At 42.6% G+C, this 21,743-nt stretch overlaps 1 protein-coding gene across 2 annotated transcripts; it reads right to left on the reverse strand.

The window, feature by feature from the left end:
* Window positions 1-241: 241 nt before the first annotated feature.
* Window positions 242-16,702, reverse strand: plekhn1 (pleckstrin homology domain containing, family N member 1). Of its 2 annotated transcripts, none has more exons than XM_080732523.1 (16): window positions 16,517-16,702; window positions 14,315-14,405; window positions 13,096-13,257; window positions 11,910-11,990; window positions 11,177-11,267; window positions 9,096-9,229; window positions 8,135-8,284; window positions 7,026-7,106; window positions 6,713-6,788; window positions 6,234-6,379; window positions 5,632-5,778; window positions 4,404-4,661; window positions 3,636-3,809; window positions 2,615-2,863; window positions 2,101-2,161; window positions 242-1,011 (listed from the first exon to the last, which is right to left on the reverse strand). In XM_080732523.1, the coding sequence occupies exons 1-16, from the start codon at window positions 16,588-16,590 to the stop codon at window positions 827-829; spliced, it is 2,160 nt and encodes a 719-aa protein (XP_080588649.1). In that variant the 5' UTR covers window positions 16,591-16,702; the 3' UTR covers window positions 242-826. The 2 variants fall into 2 exon arrangements, with proteins under 2 accessions (XP_080588649.1, XP_080588648.1); XM_080732522.1 differs by having other exon boundaries at window positions 2,615-2,866.
* Between the last annotated feature and the right edge of the window lie 5,041 nt (window positions 16,703-21,743).

Below are 21,743 nucleotides of genomic sequence, written 5' to 3' on the forward strand. Positions count from 1 at the left end.
AATGAGCTGATCATTTTCTACGTGCAAATTCAAAATTTAAGTTCATATGAATCTCATAATCCATCTATTTTCCTAATTAACAACACATACGCTATACTGTAGATATTTGGCAAACTCCCATCATGTATTTTTTTTACTTTCCAGATCTGATTAGTATAAAAACAACAAACAAAATGAGATAATGTTTGTATTTTTTATTATTTCCAAATATAAATAAACACAATCAAAGAACAAGCCACTCAAGATCAATAATGCTTTTACAGTTTCTGCATAATTAGCACTTTGCAGGGGTTCATTCCAGCCACATCTATTTGCATTGTTCTTTTTCCTTTTTACAAAATAAAATAATTTACAAAAATGTACATGCTCCATTATAACGAGCTCGGTGGAATGCTTTATACAACTTCAATTAACATATTAACATAAGGACGGGTGTGAGACATTGTTTATAAATAATAATACAAAATGTAACCTTTCAAGCACTAGCACTGCATATGCAGTGCATTTATACAGCGCTATATTACAAAAATACCTTTTTCCAACACTCAGGTACATTATGTACACTTTACAGTTGTCTTTCATGCTACATATAAAACAGGCAGTGGTGAAGGGGTGATCAATTATCACTTTCACAATGCAGGTCAGTTGCACTTCGTTTTTTTTCCTCTTGGCCACATTGTGCATTCTTCTGCTCGACTACACAATATCTAACCAACGCAGTGGGATTTGTGGGACATACAGTATGTTGCAGGAGTTTTTATTGTCCCTCTGATAGGGATCTGCTGTTTGCACACATCCAGACAAGTGCTGGGTCTATTGTTTGGTTTTATGACCATCTCTGCTGTGTTGCCATAGCACCAAGGCCTCTGGCCCCGAAGTCTAATCCTGTCCGGTGTGGCGAAATTCCAGACATGGGCTGAATCATCCCGGTATTACAGTCATACTCCCAAATGTTGTCATAGTCCATTTCCTGGTCATCTGGTTCTGTGGGTTCAAGGTACGAGTGGTGATCTGCGTAGGCGACAAGAAGATTCAGAAGCGGTCAGTTTCAAACTGTGGCACACAAACCATGCACTGATTGTAAAAAAGAAAACTTGGGCAAGGTCCAAAGACACTTAAAAGGGTGATCAGCCTTGTCATAACATATAATCTCATGGTTAAACCGGTAGTGTGACATGCCAACATAACGCTACCAACAATTGTTCTCAACATTCTTCTGTTGGAGGCACGGCAACATGCGAGCTATCAGTTAAAACGGTTGGATGGTTAAATCTGCAGCCCTCATAAAATAGATAAATAATTTCTGCGTTTTCATACGAGATCAAAAGAATGTATATAGAGATGAGAGTGAGAGTGGTCCAGTTGTGTGCTGTCAATCACGGTGTAGTAGTAATCCTGTCTGGAACAGTGTTCCCTTACACTTGGCTTCCCCCCCCTACATGGGACACCTGCACACATGGCATTTAAAGCTGTCCCTAAGCTCCATTTCATTGGCACATCCGCACATTTCACTTCCTGCACTTTTAATTCTGCACCCTTGAAGACTGATTTATACTTATATGACGGTGCCGCATCGAACAGTGCCGATCTACAAGCTCACAATGCGTCACGATGCGAGCTTGTAGATCAGATATTTTCGGCATGGCACACCATTGTATGACAGCGTATAGACCAGGCATAAGCCTTTTGTCTGCCTGCTGACAGACCCAACAGCTCCATCAGTCCAGTCAGTGTGTTGCCTGTACTTAATTTAACATTAGGTGGAGTGGAAGCTATTGTCTGTGTCCTTGATAGTATTTATGTAGGTGGCTACCAGTGTTGACTTTCATACCATGCACTTGAGAGGGAAATATGATACCACAGTACTAAAGCCTTGGTTGAAATTGATATACAAATTTGATTTGGGTCCATCTAGGAAACTAAAACTGTGAGATTATGAGCTTATGAGCCCAACTACATCAAATATCGGTCTTCTGTAATTTATTTAAGAACATACTTTCCACATAGACTACTAGTCTAGAGCATACACATACACGCAACACAAACGGAATGAATGTTTCACTCTGTTAACGTTTATTTTCACATGCCAGCAATTCTTACCTGGTGAGTAACCATATGATGTCTGAGATGTGTTCATCACATTGCACGATGGAATGAGCCTCTGTAAAAAGATGAGAGAACAAAAGGTTACTTCCCATGGTCTAATATAACAAACACGCTTAACTTCACACAACTATCTGTTTCATCTTATGCACCTGTTCAAATATCACCAGTATCCCAAGTATATGCACAAACATAATGTATAGCACACCACAGTTGTGCTATTCCACATTCCAGAAACAAGAGTGTCCTGGGAAATTGGCGTTGCATTTTTTAAACCCTTTTGGCGTGATTCATAAGAGTGTTCTGCTTAAGGACAGCTTAACTACTGTATTTGATGATGGACACGTTGGATAACTATATACAGTAACTATAACTATAATATATATATCGGTTTGTGGCTTTGTGTCGCTGGCTTTCATTGCCTGTTGCTTTGAAACCGCATGCAGAGTTAAATTCACCACTCTCTCTTTTTTTGCAGGGAAAGTGTTACCCCGGTCGGTGCATTTCTCACCTGTTCTTGCAATGGATTGGGCAGAGGCAGCATCTTCAGTCTGGACACAGCCTCTGCTCTCTGCTCGGCTTGGCTTTGATGGATCTCCATCTCCAGGTCAAGAGCCTGACCCTGTGAGTTGGTCAACACCAGGCTCCTTCTGCAGCGCCTGCCCATGGGAGGGCTGTGGAGCTTGAATGAGGCGGGCAGCTGCTGGGAGCATGGCTGCTGGTGTTGGAGATGGTGCTGTAGATGTGACCCATGCCAGTTCTTCTGATGGGGCACAGAGGCTCAATTATAATTACATTGAAGGTATTTCAAGTCGTATTTTTACTCTTTCATCTGTCAAATGCGGGATGTTAAAACTGAATGTACCGTAGCTTGTAAGTAAGTGTATGTTATAAATGAATGGGAGACAAAGAGCTGAATTTAGTTGGAACAAGGTTGATTATTCACCGTGGATAAAAGTATCAACCTGTACGAATGAGACATCAACTATATAAATAGTTTGATGTGAAGTATTCACCAACGTTCGATCGCTTCTTCAGCATGATCCCGGTTTATAAAGAACTTTAATACAATTTAGACTAAGCAAAGTATTTACTAATCTGTGTGTGTGTGTGGGGCTTTGCTTATTACTTCTGAGAGGGAGATGATTCAGAGGAGCTATTCTCACTCTTCTCTTGGCACTTAATTATCCATAGATTGTGATGAATTAATCACTGGTGGCTCAGCCTCACCATGTTGACTACTTGAGATGCTACTTTTCTAGACCATGTCTGTCTGTCTGTCTGTCTGTCTGTCTGTCTGTCTGTCTGTCTGTCTGTCTGTCTGTCTGTCTGTCTGTCTGTCTGTGTGTGTGTGTCTGTCTGTCTGTCTGTCTGTCTGTCTGTCTGTCTGTGTGTGTCTGTGTGTGTGTGTGTGTGTGTGTGTGTGTGTGTGTGTGGGTCTGTACTGTATGTGTGTGTATTAGCTGACACCAGGCAGGCTGTGTGGTTCATGTAAACCGAGCCTATGGATCCAGTATCGGTGACCCACTTACCACTGGCCTGACCGATGGGCTCTCGTTCTCCTCCTCCAGGGCATAGATGTCGGGGGTGCAGGGCTCGTCGTACAGGGGTGACAGGGGCTGGCGAGGGGCGCACATGTCCGAGTGGCGCTGGGGTGCATTCAGTGGGTAGTTCAGAGACGTCTGGGGGTAGCTCCAGCTGTTAGACTGTTCACAGAGGATTGGAACAGATCCAGGGGTTAGTGGCAACCTCACAATTATCAGTGGTGAAAGCCAACTGACCATTTTCCCTTTCTTTCGCGCTCTCTCTCACGCTCCAAAGGCTAGCAGAAGCTAATCATGTAAGCCATACTTAGTAATGGGATTTAGGGTCCGGTTACCAAGCAGAGGGATTGGAAGAGCCTCAGACATGATCTCCAACAGTGTTATCTTGACAACTGTGTTGTCCACTATGTGTGCATTTTCTTTTTTCCTTCTACTATTTTATTGTTATCCTGGCACATATACTACTGTAGTAAAAGGCTTCTGTCTAGGTTCCCATGGGCCCAAGTGATGAACGTTAAACAAAATCACTTTATGGCAGTACTTTGGGGTCACACAACTATTTCAAAAGGGATCTGTCAGCATTAATTATGCACAACTGCTACTGTAGCCATATTTATTTACCCTCAATGCAACAAGGCCTACACTCAGCCTCGTGCTTAGTGCATCGGTCTATTTCAGTTGGTGCCCACATGACACTTTAAACTAAGACAACAGTCTCCCTGGGAATATACAGTTATGAACTTGGAAGACAAGTACCTTCACAAGGGGGGCTTTCTCCAGACACTGGGGGCTGGCACGATGCAGAGCCGAGTAGGGCATGCTGTAGAGCTGAGACATTGCTGGACTCTCTGTGGACTGGAGGTAGGAGTTGCGCTGAGGAGAGGAGTAGCGAAGCGACAAAGGTCGGAGGTCGCGCTCTGGCCTGGTGTGGGATGACACACTGTTGCTCCTGCTGCCCAGGCGGGCGGTCTCAGCCGATGAGGGCCGGCTGGACGTGTACTGGCTGGAAGTGTACTGTAGTAACAAGGAACACACAAAAGTCAAAGGTTAGAGTTTGAGTCGTGGGATCACAACCAGGGTGGCATCGGTGTGTTTAAGCATCGTGTGCTGTTCAAACAAACACATCGTCACTGTCAGGTGGAAACCTCGCAACTCCATATATCAATGCTACTGTTGTCTTTTTGCAAATATTCAACCAATTAAAGGTTTTAGAGCTCGTCACTAAATCGCATAACTCCATTGGAACACCGGCTTTCTTTTTCTTGATTCCCTGAACATTAATGATTTTGGACACACAAGGTTTACACCCAACAGCGACAATATCATATTTGGTGTACTGTCTTCATGACTTTGTTTTCTAAACTACTCTTGGGTTGTGTGAAAGGCAAGCAGAAGTTATCTTAAGTTTTCTGTCAGCTGTGCAAGGGAAGAAATTCCCTATCAGCATAATTGGGATTAGGGAGGTTTAGGTCAGCAGCCCACACACAACATATCTTCCAGGACTTTTCCACCACTTAAAGGTAATTGGCAAGAAAGTTGGCTAGTATCGTCCCTCTCACAGAGAGTTTTGTCAAAGTCTTGATAGTGCAAGGCAATTTAAATAGACTCTTAGATTTTATAGCTAACAAGCTAACCCTTTTTGACTCCAGAATCAGCATGTAAGGAAGTCTCATTTTCCAAGATCAAAGCTATCTTCATGGGTCAAAGAAGAATTACCGTCTTTGTTTTGATTTAGTTTTTTTATTGGAGGACCTGAGGATGAAGTAACGCTGCCTTTGTAGTGGTAACGGGAGCACTGTGGTCTTTAGACCTCGGTTAATAATTAACTTGCTACTCAGCTCCACCAAAACAAACAAGCTGTGTTTTTAGGTGATGCAGACGTCCAAATCCTAACCAAACTGTGGCAACTGTGGACAATGGTCAATGTGTATGACAATGTTTTTCCCAGTGCTTTGCAATAGAAGACAGTAAAGTGTGCACTTACACACAGGGGTTCAGTGTATCCTGGGGAGATAGGGTTGTCCTCATGTCTAGGGAATTGGAGGTTGTGAGAGCCACGTCCGCTCTGGCTCAGCCGCCGGGAGTCACTTAGTCCCTGGCTGTTGCCACTCCATCTGTCAAATTGTGGAGGCTAGAGTGGATAGAACCCAATAATTAACACCTTACATACACATGCCATTACACCTAATACATTAACACCTAAACGCCATGGTCATAAACAAATGCCCTGAGATAGAAACATAAGATGGACCGTGCCCCATGACGTCTTTATGAGCCATACGTAAGTAAACATTTCAAACAAGTGTGCTACTTGTCCTACATTGCAATGCTTCATGTTATGCACAGTCTGCACCTCTTTGGGTGTGCGCCTTTATTGAATTCGTAATTGTGCCTAAATTAATTTACAAAAGAGGTAGGGCTGCACTTTTTATAGGCCTTATCTCTTTTTCCTGCACCCCTATTGACCGTACCTGCAGGTCTACGAACTACAGCACGTGTGTGCAAGACAGCTTTTATTGGATCTTTATGGGTGATCAGTACACGTGAATGGTTTTATTGTGTTTGGGGGAGGAGCAGGGCTCTCACCTCTTTCTTGGTCGGGGTGTAGATGATGTCATAGACAGGGGGCGGGGGGCTGAGAACGGGCACATCAGCAGCTTTGAATTGCTGGATCCAGTCACAGAAATCGTTCTTATCCAGACAGGACACCACTATGGGGTTGATTAGCTTCCCTGGGTAGAGAGAGAGAGAGAAAGAGAGAGAGAGAGAGAGAGAGAGTGAGTGGATGGGGTTCTATGAGGGGGAGACAAAGCCGGTCATTTGGTCCAGTCGCTCACTGGAATGTGCTACAGGGAGAATGTCATTCAACAGGGATAAAACTGGCCCATTCATTCATTGTCACTGTGTGACGCTAGTTGATTCATGAAAAAGGATAATTAGGCGATGACATGCGTAACAGTGAACATTCATTAAAATCCACACGTAACATGTACAGTCAGAAGGCTAATTCTCTACAAAGGGCTCAGATCTTTCATTGCACGGTATTTACACTACGGTCAATTTACCTTCAATCATAAAGGTGTTGGGCTTGACATCTTGGCAGGGTGTGGTCACAGTTATCATGTTGAGCGGAAGTTTCCCCTGTAATAACGTACAGTGTTAAACACAACTCTCCGGAGCAAGCATGAATTACAGGTACAGTAGGCAGCTTCAACTGTGACTCTAGTTTAGTTTGACAAAGGGGTGTGTGTCTGTGTATGGATTATCAGAAGTTGTGGTGAAAGTCTGGTTAAAGAAGCAGAGATTTGGTCGTAAAGGGTTATCTGAATGCTGAATACATGTGCTGTCCACTTGACACAACTCTGAGATCAATGGTACCTTGTAAAAGAGTCCATTGTTCTCCTCTGATAGGATGATCAGTGTGGAAGGATACATCACCAACAGCCTGTCACTCTGCTCCTGTTGACACAAACATTCCTGCAAGTTAACTTCATGCACTTGTTTATGGTCGCATTAGATACAGTTGCAGCACAGTATGTCCAAATAATTCTACTGGTTAATTCACTGTGTGCAGAAGCACATTTTAAAAGCCTGTTCCACAAAGTGAACATAGAAATCAAATTAAATAACTGATGTAAACAAACCCATTAGTGGCCCAAAATACAGCAAGTACAGTTTAAAACAAATAACCACAAGCTGTGGTCTAATGTTTAGTCCATCTATCAAGAGCTTAGTTAATCAACTAGAGAATAAACATGTTTCTCCACTGCTATATTATTTTGTAATGGTTGCTACCCATTTGTTTATATTTGTATCACTGGTTGGGCCTTTAAATCCCATTTTGATCTGGAGTCACAGTAGTAGTAGGGTATTTAAAGGCATGGCAGGCTAGCAGTGTGCATTTCTTATTCCTTAGCTGTGGGCGCGTCCTCTGACAGACAGCTGACATTCCAGCTGTGAGGTGAGTCGAGTCGCTGCGTGAGTCGAGCAAATGCCTCTCACACACCCATGCCCTAAATCTCACACACTTCAATGGCGCTGCCGCTATTTTCCCACAGTGAATGAATTGGAGCTGCCCTGACAGGCTGTGTCATGATCACGGTTTTTATTGGACTTTGCGCAAAGACGAGTCAGCGTTATTTATTTGCTCTGCTGTACGATTTGGGAAGAATTGAGTCAAATTATCTGGAAATTCTGAAGAAGAAAGTGTTCCCTAACACCCTGTGTTATTCCACTCATTTCTTACTGTACATCAAATCAGCTGTGCTGTACGTTGTGCAACTTTAAGAATGATGTATTATGTATTAGTCACTTGTGCACAGACAAAAATCCCCACAATTTGCAAACAAGGTGGTGTCATGCTAACTACTAGCTGTTCAATGTACATTTCCCTAAACAATCAAGACATGATGTCTTTTAGTAGTGTGACAGCTAATCGCACGTCACACATGCACACACAGACAGACACACAGCGTTATCTATTATACCTGGCAGGGCAGGTGTTGCAGTCGGACTTTCGTGACGTAGGAGATTGCCCCCAGGCTGTCTCGCTGTGAACCCTCCCATTCATAGATGTGCTCTCTGTTGATGGAGTTTCTCAGCTCTTCTCTGCCCTCACGAGTCCCCTCCTGGTTTAGCTGAACACAATGGGAGACGTTTCAATGAGCAACATTAGAAATAACCATACCATGTACAGAAATTAGAGTGAATCATGACAAGGAATGCTGCAAGAAGTAAATGAATATAGAAATGTATCCCACTGCACTTTATTACATTTCAATCTGGGGCACATGCTGGTCCAGAGAATACTACTCTCAACACCTTCATGACTGTCAGTAGCTTTAAACACTGATCTGGTTGTTATTACTGGACTACTAAATCAACAAGCTCATAAAAGATGTCACCAGTTCAATTATCTTGCTCTTTGTTGATCTGTCTACGTTGTTCATGTATCATACATTCATTTCCTGCACACCTGTGGGTGTGAGGCTTGGTCCGGTGCAGTCAAGACCGCTCCCTTGCCCTACTTGACTCACCACCGGTCCAAATCGCTGTTGTCGGGTTGAAACCTTGTATGTCATAGTGAAAATAGCCGATCTACAAGAACACAACACCTCGCACTGTGAGGCGTTGTGTGCTACTGTGCTTGTAGATCTGCTCTTTTCACTAGTTGTGTGCAACAGTCTTATATATGATGAGGCTAGCAAATTTGAAACTTGGAGATACAAGGTTTCTGCCGGACGGTGACGATATGCACATTCTGTTGATGTTTCACTACCTCTGGCTTAGGCCACAGCCCTTCCCATGCTAATATACCAGTTGGATTAAGACGCCTTTGCAAACTTGTTTGGAACAGTTACTGTTGTTACATGCGTACACTTGAGTGTTCCAGTGAAGCACTGTGAAAACCGCGTTCGAAGTATATGTCACACCAGCGGTTCCAAATACCTTGACTCTGGTGTAGTTTTCAGGTGTGATGGCAGTTCCGCCGTTGGCCTCAATGTTTTCTTTGAGCAGCCCAAACCACAGATCCATCTCTTCTTGGTTGGCGCAGTACACAATGATGGGGTTAAGGCTGACACCTGCAGGGGTCAAATGTCACAGGGTCAAAATGGAAAGGGGTCACCATTGCTCCTGGGCAGAGACCTTTCTCCGAAAGCTTTGTGGTGACGCACTGTGGTGAGTCATTCTTGGAAGTTCACATGGTTTCACATCATTTGTAGCTCCTATGGTTATGTTTTGTTAAGCGATACTTCGTCCAGAATAGTTTGCCATGTTGAACAGACACATTTCCACCTGCATAACTTATTTCCCCCCAGACCGCCAGTGATGGGCTGTCACTGTGGACTTTAAAATTTAAAGCAGACAGTTCCTCCCACAAAAACTGCTTACCCAGGAGGAATGCACAGGACCTGGGGTGAATAGAGCTGGAATCTCCCTTCTATCAGTTCCACACATACCAAAGATAAACAGCAGAGATAGTGGCTTTCATTCTGGCCCCATGGCTTTGTCCTTGCCAGGAACCATAGTCTGCTGACTGCTCCTCTAATAAGCAGCCACGCTGGTCTCATTTGTTGACTCTATTCATTCCATCCCTTAATTTTTTGACCTTGATGTTGGCGCTCCCTTGAAAAGGGCATTTCCCCCCACAGTTCAGGCAAGGACAGGGATATGAAAAATCACAAGATTGGAACGATAGTCTCAGAGGGCAAATATTTTGATCCTCTTTCTAGTTTTTAGTGAGTTTTCAGAGAACATTAACTGAGGCTATGTTTTAAATAGAAGCACTCAAGGAGTGTGGGAGGAAATGCTTCGTCATTGTACGTCATTACATGCTGTTGCTGCGCCTTTACAGTAAAACTGATTCATATTTTCTGCCCTGCATGCATGAGGGACATACATGCGTCTTTGAGGAGATACAGTATCTCTGCAGCAGATCTCATACTTGACTCAGAATTTCATCATGCTACTGCTACATGTGTTTTGTTCCTCTACTCCCACCCTTTATGTAAATAAAGGCACTCGCTGACCTAGGAGAACATCTGAAAGGAAATACCTAGAATGAATAAATGCGTTCCAGTAACTAATGTCAGGTCAGTTGCTCTTGAGTAACACCACAGAGTCAACATTTTGACAGCAGGGAACTATTACATTTCAATAACAAAATAAGGATAAAGAAATACAAATAAAGAAACCTAATGCTTAGCCTGACTGGAACTGACTACATGTTTGTTTTTTTAATTTAGCTTTTTTTTTCTCTTTTTAGTTAGCAGAATTGACCAAATATAATGTTCCCCCAGCCAGAGTAGTTCAGCTCCATCAGCCAGTCTGTTATTTAAATATTTTTCTAATCTAATTTAAAAGAAGTCAAGTTGATAATGAAAAATGTCTTCGCCCAGTCAGACATCAAACGACAAGTAGCCTTACTACCGGACATTAAGCTGAGTGACTTTTGGAATGTGCCATACGTTATAAGTAGTGACAAGTCCGTACTCGACAGCTGGGATGGTTTAGGCGCACCTGTCGTCTAACAAGGGGGGCCTTCAAGGCCGGCTTGGCCTTCTGACCGCGGGTGGCGAGGGCACAGATCTAGTTAGTTCTGGAGCTGAGTGGAGGGGAAGAGGGGTCGCGGCACTTTTGATTCGCTGGAATGTGGCAACATAGGAAATGCCATGGTTTGGAAATAGCACTCAATCTCTTCCTAGGATTCTACCACGGTTTCGGTACTCAAATCTATGAATAATGACAATGACAAACATAGCCGGACCACCAATGTCATTGAAAGTAGTCGGGCAGTGTGAAAGTTTCATGGTGACAAAAAGACAAAGTGGAGGGTGAGACCTCCACTTTGATCATGTTGCGTTTTGAGGTTGACTGGTGAATTGTAAACATCCTTCTGGAAGAGCCGGTTCCTCTTCCAAATGATTGATCTGACTAGAAACAACACCTCTAATAACCGTTGATGACTGCAGCATGTCAGGGGCATGGCAGAATGCCAACTATAATAAAGGAAACTAATCCAAACTTACCATTGATCTGGAAGGCAAATTCCTGGGGCTGGCTGTGGTTGCAGTTCTGTTGCAGGTTGCAGATGTTAAGCTCTTTCAAAGGAAGTGTTCCCTGCAAATAAAGCCACAAAACAATTTAATCCTCGATATTTCATAAACTTTCTTGCTTGCATGCTTGTATGGATAGTTAACATTCTCTCTCATCTACTACAACTACAAGTCACAAGTGTTAGCTGACTAATTAGTAATTACATTAAACGTTTTCAATTATGGCAAACATCAAATTAGTGTGAAGCCGAGGTCAGCTTACTAAGCCGATAACAGATTGATGGCTGTGGTGTTTTTATCGTCATCTACGTACTGACTAATACTGCAGACGAGTGCTCAGTCATCTCCCTATGACATGGAGTCTAACGCTTAGCAGACAGTAAAACAGTGATTAATGACTGCTCACACTTTACGAGACAGGTATAGATATCAAATCATACACACTGTGTTTACCAACACATAGCCGGTTGGCAGGGGGACACGTGTTTAGGAGCATCTATTGAATCTATCTGGCCTTCAGGAACATGACATAATATACAGTGCATTAATGCAGTAAATACTTTGAGCTGTTTCTCTATTACATCTCGTTTTATGCCTTGCAGTTGCTGTATAGCACATTGTAAACTCTACATTTAGATAAGTGCTATATAATTAATTACTGTTATTGTTGCTTTCTATTAGCATCGCCTTGCTTTCAAAGACCCACCTGATATGTGAGTCCTGTTGTGTTGTTGGAGACAAAATGAAGGTGTGTCTGGAAAAGGTCCAGGTAGCAGTCATGCACATCCTGCAGAGATAGAGAGAGAGAGGGTGTAAGAGATAATGCAAGGACACATGAGACAAAATAGATAAGGGCCAATCCTACCCATGCTGATGCTAGAGTATACTGTAAACTATGATCCTTAAACTGCTTGTGGATGAGAGCAGGTTTTCTTTAAAGAGGAAGGTTAAAAGTTAAACTCACACCAATTTTTATCCAATTAGGAGAGAGAACCCTACAAAGATCATGTATACTCGTTTATCCTGTATGAGTTCTCTCTCCTGACTCAAATGCCACGTCCCAGATTACCCCTCTAACGTTGTACTGTCAGCTTTGACACACTGAGTCATGGATCTCTGCTAGAGGAAGTGGTCTGCTGTATATACAAGGAATGCTGGGATTTCAGGGACCATGAAGGATGATTTATCACTACTTCCTTCCCCTTGACAGCCGAACTCTTCTCTGCGTTCACGTATGACTTCTTTTATCAAAGAAAACCTTGGGAAATAGAGCATGGTTTCCTTTGAGGGAGCGCGGTATGCTGTAACAGTGATACAACGTGTTCTTTCGCTTGTATGACCTCATTGAATACCACACGATTACCTCAATCAATCCCGTTTTTCCCAGTGTTATTTTGACAGTATGGCTGTGTCACAACTCTTGACAAATTGTGATTCCCACGAAAACAACTGTGTCCAGTTCCTGGGATCAGAGAGACTCCATCATCTACCCTGAGGATATCTCTTGAGATGTTTCACAAGTCAGCCGAGCGTTTTGCATGCTCAAACAGAACCTGCGGTGTGCTCTGTGGGGCCTGGATATGATTAATCATAACCACCACGTCACTGCCAGCTGAGGGTTTTGATGTGTCCGATGGCCGTAGACTTAGAGCAACATCCTGTTCTTCCCACCTGTTTGGCTTGTTTAATCTCTCTCAGGGCTTGCTGACATGACTAACATTGGGTTTCATTGTAGGCTTGGTCATTGTTTAAGAGACCTCATTAACCGCAGTAATTGGGATGACATAGTTTGTTGTTTTGTGTGTGTGTGTGTGTGTGTGTGTGTGTGTGTGTGTGTGTGTGTGTGTGTGTGTGTGGGTGTGTGTGTGTGTGTGTGTGCACTTCCTCCTCACCTGGCAGTGGAGGAAACGGAAGCGAACTTTGGAGCTGTGAACCATCCTGCCATAGTTTTTAACATTGATGCTGCTTTTCTTCCAGCCACTGGCCGGATCATAGGGGAATGGAGGATCCCACTTTGTGTTCTCTATTGTCTGCAGGTCTTTTGGGGACATTTCCTGAAAACAAACACATGAAATTACATAAATACACATATTTAGACAAAACATTGGAAAAATCAAATAGATATGACACTGGTTCCCAAACACTGGGTCGTGGACACATCTTTATGGGTCCCCTAATTCTTTGTTACATACATTTTGTTTTCAAAAACTATTCCCTAAAAAGCTAAGATTTTCATGAATTAGGCAACAAATGTTTAAGAAATAGTGAAAATAGACAATCTACAAGCTCACAATGTCGCACGAAGAGACAGATTGTGAGCTTGTAGATGTGCTATTTTCACTAGTTTGGGTCTCGGGAAAACGTTTTCTCTTTTGGGTCTTGAGCTAAAACGTTTGGGAACCACTGAGATATGGTGTTTAAGCCGGAGAAAGGATTAACCATTATTACACACAGCTTGGCATACAACCAGCGGTAGCTGCCTGTCATAGAAGTGTCCCTTCATGCAGTTATCCTGCGACTAGTGTCCTACATTAGTGCAGCAAACTCTTTCTTGCATGTTATACCGTGTACCAAATTAGTTTGTTCAAACACAACCAACCAGCTAGTTACCAGACTGTTTCTTGTAACTTCTGACTGCTGGAAAGAGAGCAAAAGAAGATTTTCTGATTTTTCTAAAAATGATTTCTTTCTTTTTATCGAGCCAATGTGCAACAGTAGTTCAACAACCAAGCAGTAATTAGAGGGCCCTATAGCTTGCTGTGTCGGTTAGACATTTGTGATATGCTTATGATTAGGCCTGTTTTGAGTCAATCGTAATTATTCATCTGTATAAAGCAGCTATGGAATTAAAGGACATAATATTTTCTGAAAAAGCATAAATAGCAGATCTTTGCCTGCCATATAGATCAACTATTTTCAGGATTTTGGGAAAAAAATTGAAAGTATCAAATTATTAAGAATATGGTGTGTGGCGTGGCCATATACTGTACATTATACATTTTGATTCTTGATAACAGTCATCATTCGCATGACGATCGCCAACTAAAATGTCACAGTGGTGTCAGCTCTACCAGTTTGACGTTTATTGATTTTAGCACACTATGTCCTTACCTTAAAGGGGGTGACGGTGCACAGAATATTAATGATGCTGTTGGACTTCTCCTGTCCTTCTTGGGGAAACTTCTTGCGAAACAGACGACTGCTGCTCAGAGAAGAGAGAAAGAGGGAGAGAGAATTCCATGTGTTACAACTCGTTCGCCCATGTTTACCATACATTTTGTGTTTGCTGGATGTTAATCTTCCTAACTGCAAAAGTAAACAAGGGACAAGTAAGAGGAACATATTCATCTCAAGAAGAGCGTCGTTGTGTTCTCTGCTTTGTCAAATAGGGACGTGGCCTAAACATAATGTCGCTTCTGCATTGTTTTGCATTTTAAACCTTGACATGTGGACTGAACTGGCTTGCGCTGGTCAAGTTCCTCTCTGAAGCTTGAATTATTGCTCCGTTTTCTTGACAACATAATGGCTTCAGCTTGAATCATGGTTTGTGTCTCGTGTCGCATAAATTGACCAGTGGCCCCCCTTTGTCCTTGTGTCTTCAATGCTAGCCCTTTAAATGAGCAGAACAATCAGGTCTATGTCTATGTTTTAGATAAGGAGGCCATGTATAGGGAAATCAGATTCAGCATTCAATGTCCCCCTTGTCTCGTGTGACCCTCATCTGTTATCATTAGTGTCACATCTTTATAAGGAAGCTCTTCCGTTGCAATGATAAGGCCTGGGAGTCTGCTTTTACAGTACAGTCTCAACTGAGTTTATCTGCTTATCTGCTCATGTGCGCGTTGTCGTCCTTAGGATAACAAGGCAGGCTTTTGTTTACGCGGCTGGGAATCAGGGTCCATCTAATCCCGAGGTTCATGTCTGACATCAGTCATTGGATGGAAGAGATAGTGTTTTACATTTAATATTAGTACACCCTGACCATTGTTTTCTTCTAGTTATGGATCATAGGAAAAATATGATAATTGTTTGTGCTGATGCAATCCACAGTTGCAAAAGAGGAATGTGGATAATAGACAGCTACTCTCTCCTCTGCACACCTAACATTCTCCAAGTCACTGCATTGGCATTCACACTCACTACTTGGCTCTGCTGGGAATACCTGAGCCTGGCCTAATTTACTAATACAAGAAGAGAGCAGGACATAGAGGAACCAGGAACACTGGGCTTATTGTTGAGATTCAACAGCCTATTCACCTGGGAAGGTGTATTACTGTTCAGGCTAAAACTGAGACTTCTGAAGCCCAACGGTTTGGGTCTACTTTCGAGCATCTCTGTTTTTATTCAAACTCAAACGGTTCTTGGCAGAGGTAATGGGAGACGGAACCAGCTTCTGACACATCATAGCATAAATGTAGAGAGAGGTGGGTTAGGGTTAGGGTTTACTGCAGTCAGTGGCTAATTAGAACCAGCTGTAGTGACCAATGTGCAGAGGTGGCAGAGGGCAACATGCCCAGACACACACCCTCCAGATAACCAAAGACAAAACCTATCAATGAAGATGGATCCATTTGGTTCTAAATGTGTACACTCTGACTCAGAGTTAAATTAACACTCTGTGTACTCCTAAGACTTTAATGCCATGTTGTCAAAGCGAATTACTCCACATGCCGTAATCATAAATGTGATCTTATCAGTTATGAACTATGATGGCCCATAATATGTAGGTGGGATAAACCAGTGGTACTCAAAGTGGATTCTGGGGACTCTGTGGGTTCCTTTAGGGGGTCTAAATTGACCCATACAAGTCTGTAACTCTGACAGTGTACAAAGAGTTATGGGGAGACCTTGAAATTTGAAAGTTTGAGAAACACTGGGATAAACCAACAGGGTCAGGTCCTGATTCTGGAGGGAAACCAGATTCACTGACAGGTGGCAGATCAACTTCAGCGAGAGACAGGATGGCAAATTGTAATCGGATCACTGATAGTCTGACACCGTTGGGCAGACAGGCAGCAACCGCACCGGGCACGGCCAGGGGACTATCCTCTATACGACTCTGATCCTGACCATGGGGTGGGGGGGCCCCATAAACTTCACAACCTCTGGTTAACCCCACACATCTCGAACCCTGAAGAAATGCCAAGAATTCCTTCCAGCTCAAACCACACGTTCTAAAATAACACACCGCAGCCGAGGGCATGACATTGTCCTTCATCTTTAACAGACACACATAATGACACACATACATTACAGTAGAGGTGAGAGGGGGGAAAGCCTGGCTGGCAGCTATATTAGGCTGTTTGCTCTTACCTGTTTCTGCGTATGAAGCTCTTGCTGGAGAATCTGAAGTTGTGCTGGGGGACACATGACATGCTGCTCCCCATGTTGCTGCTGTGTGAGGGGCTGTGCGCTCCTCCTGCTCTCCAGACAAGCTGACTGTTCCTTTCCCCTGGTGAAGCTGTGTGTGAGTGTGTAATCCAAGCAGTGCGTTGTGCTCCTCACTCCTCACTCACTGAAGTCAGACAAGAACTGAGAGAGAAGTGGGCAGGGTGAGGACTGATACTGACAGACCGGTGAGAGTGTCAGGAGGGGGCGGAGTTTGGGTATTGTGTTGGGTGTGTGTGTGTGTGTGTGTGTGTGTGTGTGTGTGTGTGTGTGTGTGTGTGTGTGTGTGTGTGTGTGTGTGTGTGTGTGTGTGTGTGTGTGTGTGTGTGTGTGTGTCTGGTTGATTACCCGGCAGAGTTCACACCTACTGTGGGATTTTCCTGTTAAATCAATCCCAACAACAAAGACAGGGGGTCTGGGTGAAGTGTGCCGTTTCACACCTTCCAGGGGCCAAATGGAGCTGATTGTGGGCCATCGAGTTAAAGGACAGGTCACTCACTATGGATTGGGAATTGATGGTGTGTGTCAATCAGGGGCCAGGAGGAAGGGAGGGAGGGAGGGGTGGGCTTCTCCACCATCATGTCTGAACATGAAATGCCTGTAGCAGGCATAGGAGTCTGTTTATTATCATCCAGACATACCTTTACGGCACAAACATAACTCTGAAACAACAAGTATTTTGTTGAAGAATGATAGAATGATAATGTGTGTTTTGCTTTTTATTCTTCTTTCTGGCAATTTATCTAAAATGAAAGTACAACACATGTCATTGATTGATTGATTGATTGATTGAATACTTTATTAATGTATTAATTTATGAACAGTAGAGGTTATGCTAAAAGGATAACACAAAAAGGCCCAGGGGGTGTGTTTCCATTGTGGTCAATTGCACTCAGTTCATCAGTAATACATGTATATAATACAATACGTATTGGAAGAAAACTCAGTTGCACCATAAGGTGTGATGTATTATTGTGAAATATAACAGGAACCGCTGTTGTACAGCCAACAACTGAATAAATTAGGTTTCAACAACCACCTTGTATCTGGCATGAGGTTTTCTGTCAGGGCTGGGCAACCACCTCTTCAGGTGATCAGATTGGGCAACTATTATTAAATATTATATTTTGATGTGCATAAATGTTTCCTTCCCAGATTGAATTATTCTATGCTTGTATTATTCTAATTAGCAGACTATAATAAGGCATAAAAGCAATGGTGCAGTGGTTTTCACAGTCTAGCACTGGGTGACCACACCAGCCTTGGAAAATGATTGTGTGCCTAAAAAAGTTGCCCAAAACTTGCATGTGATTGTGCTCTTTGTTCAGCTTTTAGCTTTATGGAATACTTACTTGTCATTGAACGTACTGCAGTACATGTCAGTGGGATGGGAAGTTGGTCTAGTTTTAACAGGATGATTGTGTATTCAAATGCTCTCATTTCACTACGGGATTAAGGCTGCTCAAACATGACATGTTTGCGTATGTTCACCCGTTTGGTAAACTTGAGCACAGCGGTACTGTTGAGCTAAACAAAATCTTCATATGCACTAGGACTAGGTCATTCAGTTCACTTCATTGTCTTCTGCAAGGGAATTTGCACACATGTACAGTAGGCCTGTATATACTTTTTTTTAAATCAGTAAATAATTAGTGAAATTAAAATAAAGTGTATTTTTCCATTAAGATTACATAAGGGTGACATAATGTCCTTAAATAGGCAGTGACTTAGCATGTATCATCAATAACTACCATCAGACTGGCAAGTGAAGTAACGATAGATAATCCTCTGGTCTTGGGTGATCTCATAGTAATGATGATATATAATGTCTACGTCCAGGGGCGTCACAAGGGGTAGGAAAGTGGGACTGAGTTACTGGGGCCCAAGGTGGAGGGGCCCTAATAACTTTATCTATCGGTGCCGCGCTGCGAGCTGGTAGATCTGCTATTTTTGAAAAGTTGTGAAAATGTGTGAAAATCTTTGAATATATGTATTTTTTAAGCGAACATTTCTAACTCAAATTTTGCTTCTGGGGGTCCCTGGAACTAAATATTTTGAGATCGGGGTCTGTGGCCAAATGCATATCATCTTGGGGGTCCTTGACATAGGTTTCTTGCAGATATACAAGCTTGCAGCGCGGCACTCGGTGCCGCGCTGTGAGCTTGTATATCTGCTATTTTTCAATAGTTAACATTCATGGGGGGCCCGCAATGAATCCTTGTACCCAGGGCCCAGAATTTGGTGTGACGCCCCTGTCTACGTCTCCCATAAACTGGCAGGTAATCCACAACCTGCTCAACCAGATTGTGTGTGGACGGATCCACCTGAGGCAGCAACAGTCATCGGCAGCCTGTTTAAAACAACAGTTCCTCCAACCGCTCAGATAGCGATCTGTCAACCCCATCCAATAACACTAGACGCCAAGACAAGATTATGCCACTTAAGTCGAGTAATTTAATCAATGAGGAATGGTGAGGGCATTGAATGTAAGGGGAAATTAATGGGCACTGAGTATTTTTGAGTAATTTGCATTCAGACATGTTAAGATCTGGGGGTTTGTCTCCCTAATTACCAGTAAGTAAGTGTGAAACATTTTCCTTCAGAGTTGTAGCCATGTATCTAGATCAGGGGTGGGCAACTTTGATGATAGAGAGGGCCACTGTATTTCCACACTTACTCCATGGGGCCACATTGCATATTGTTGCTGTCGACAGAAACCTCTTATCTCCATATTTGAACGTAACTTATTTCGTAAATTGATGTCCCACTCCATCATTCTACTGTCACGAATAAGTAACTAAAAGATAGCCAGTCTACAAGCGCTAAACGTGTCACAATAATGTGGCGTGTTCTTTATTTAGTTATACAGTGCATAAAATAGGCTTATGTAAACTTTACAAATAAGTTTGACATAGAAATAGTACAATTTTAATACTAGCCAGTAGCCATCAAAAACTACTAATATGGACTGAAGTAATTAAAGGAGGTCCTGTTTTGCATGTTTGGAATTATCAGTATATTCGTATTCCGATATTAACCTGTGGGCCACATTAAGTGAAGTTGCCCATGTATGATCTAGATCAAAGATTAGGCCACCAAAAAGCATGGGCTGGGATATATCTATCCCTAACATTTACACTAGTATTTATAATGCAATGTACATACAGACATTCTTAACCCAGAGCGATTTATAATAAGTAAGGACAGCACATGGTAATAAATCAATACATCAACATTAAAACATAAAAAAAAGTAATCTAAAACATAGGTAGACCAAGAACTTATTCGTTGAACTTCAAAACAATCAAAACATCAATAATCTGTACATCGAAGCTATACACACTATAAGCTTTGATGTACGATAGAATGCCAAGTCGAAAATGGCCTGACATCGGTCTATAAATCTATATAAAAATGCTATCTAAATTACATGTATGGTCATCGAGGGTTTAGGCAAGTGCTACGGTAAGTGCTATGGGTTAAGGTGGAGTCTGAAGAGGTGAGTCTCCAGATTACGGCAGAAGCTAGGGGGTGAGTCTACTGTTATGCAATGGGGAGTTTATTCCACAGTTTGGGGGCCAGGAGGGCGAAGAGTCTGGGAAGACATTTCTAGGCTTTATTTGATCAGTACTAGAGATCTTTTAAACTGGATAATAGAAACACTGTACAGTAGTCTCAGATTTGGAATTGTAGAAATGACAATGATGTCATAATTTCAGAGTAATCTAATATCATTTATAACAGATATCAGTTATCTGGAGCGCCTGCTGACCTAGTGGTCCAGGGCAGGCGCATACCACATAGGCTCTGATGCCTTGACAGCATTTTGCATGTTCGGATCCCGATCCTGACGACCTTTGCTGCGTGTCATTCCCCATCTCTCTCTCCATTTCCTATCAGTCTTCTGTCCTATCAATAAAGGCATAACATCCACAAAACAAATCTTGAAAAAAAATAACAGACAGGTTATCAGTAATCAGTTATCAGTTTCCATGATGCTTCGTGCCCGTCTGGACATGGTGGTAAAGTGGATGCAGGTGTGACTGGTCATATCATACGGGCAGAGTCAAACAACACAGTGACTCATCTGTCTACTGCAACAAAAGTCTGAATTCTCTGAAACCCACCTAGGGTATTTTCACACTTAGGTCACAATCAGTTTCTGTTGAAATTTCCTGGTGAAGAGCACCAGAGACCAGACCCGCATCAAGATCAAAGGATAAAAAACGTTTAGACGCTTTCCTTGGAATACATCCCAGCTTTAAAACAGGTTATTCAGCCTACGGAATGAAGGATAAAAACGTTTAGACGCTTTCCTTGGAATACATCCCACCTTTAAAACAGGTTATTCAGCCTACAGAATGGCTAAAGCAGGCCACTGTTTGATACGTCCGTCCGTCCGTCCGTCTGTCCATCCATCCATCCATCTTCAACCACTTATCCGGAATCGGGTCGCGGGGGTAACAGTTCCAACTGAGACCTCCAGATTTCCTTATCCTGAGCAACTTCCTCCACTCCCTCAGGGAGTATACCGAGGCGTTCCCAAGCCAGTTTGGAGATACAATCCCTCCATCTGGTCTTTGGTCTGCCACGGGGTCTCCTCCCAGTGGGATGCGCATCGAGGACCTTTCTAGGAAGGCGCTCGGGGGGCATCCGTACTAGATGCCCGAACCACCTAAGCTGACTCCTTTCGTGTAGGAGCAGCGGTTCTACTCCAACTATAAATAGTTTCATACTTAATACTTTCTCCTAAATGATAGGTAGAAGTTCCTTCATCATCTTATGTATACTCACGCTTTTATGATTTGAATGGATTTTATAATACAGATGTCTATAGTATGTTGACAAATTTACAAAATGTAATACCACCACAGGCTTTAAATATACTGACTAAGCTTTGTCAGGTTTTATCAACCGTAAGCAGGTTTTATAAGCCGTAAAGCTTACTGGGATCTCCTTTTAGTTGACCTTGTACCAGTGAACTGTTCCTATGCAACCTTCTAATAAAGTCTTCAATCAATCAATCATTCAATCAATCAATCAATCAATCAACAACCTCTAGTAAATACATTTCAGGTCAATCAAGAACAAGATAGGCACAATGAAATCCTGAGTATCTAATTCAATTCACAATTAGAAATTTGTATTTTAT

This window comes from Nannobrachium achirus (genome assembly GCF_963921795.1).
Source record: "Nannobrachium achirus genome assembly, chromosome: 9".
In the NCBI taxonomy this organism is placed as follows: Eukaryota; Metazoa; Chordata; class Actinopteri; order Myctophiformes; family Myctophidae; genus Nannobrachium; species Nannobrachium achirus.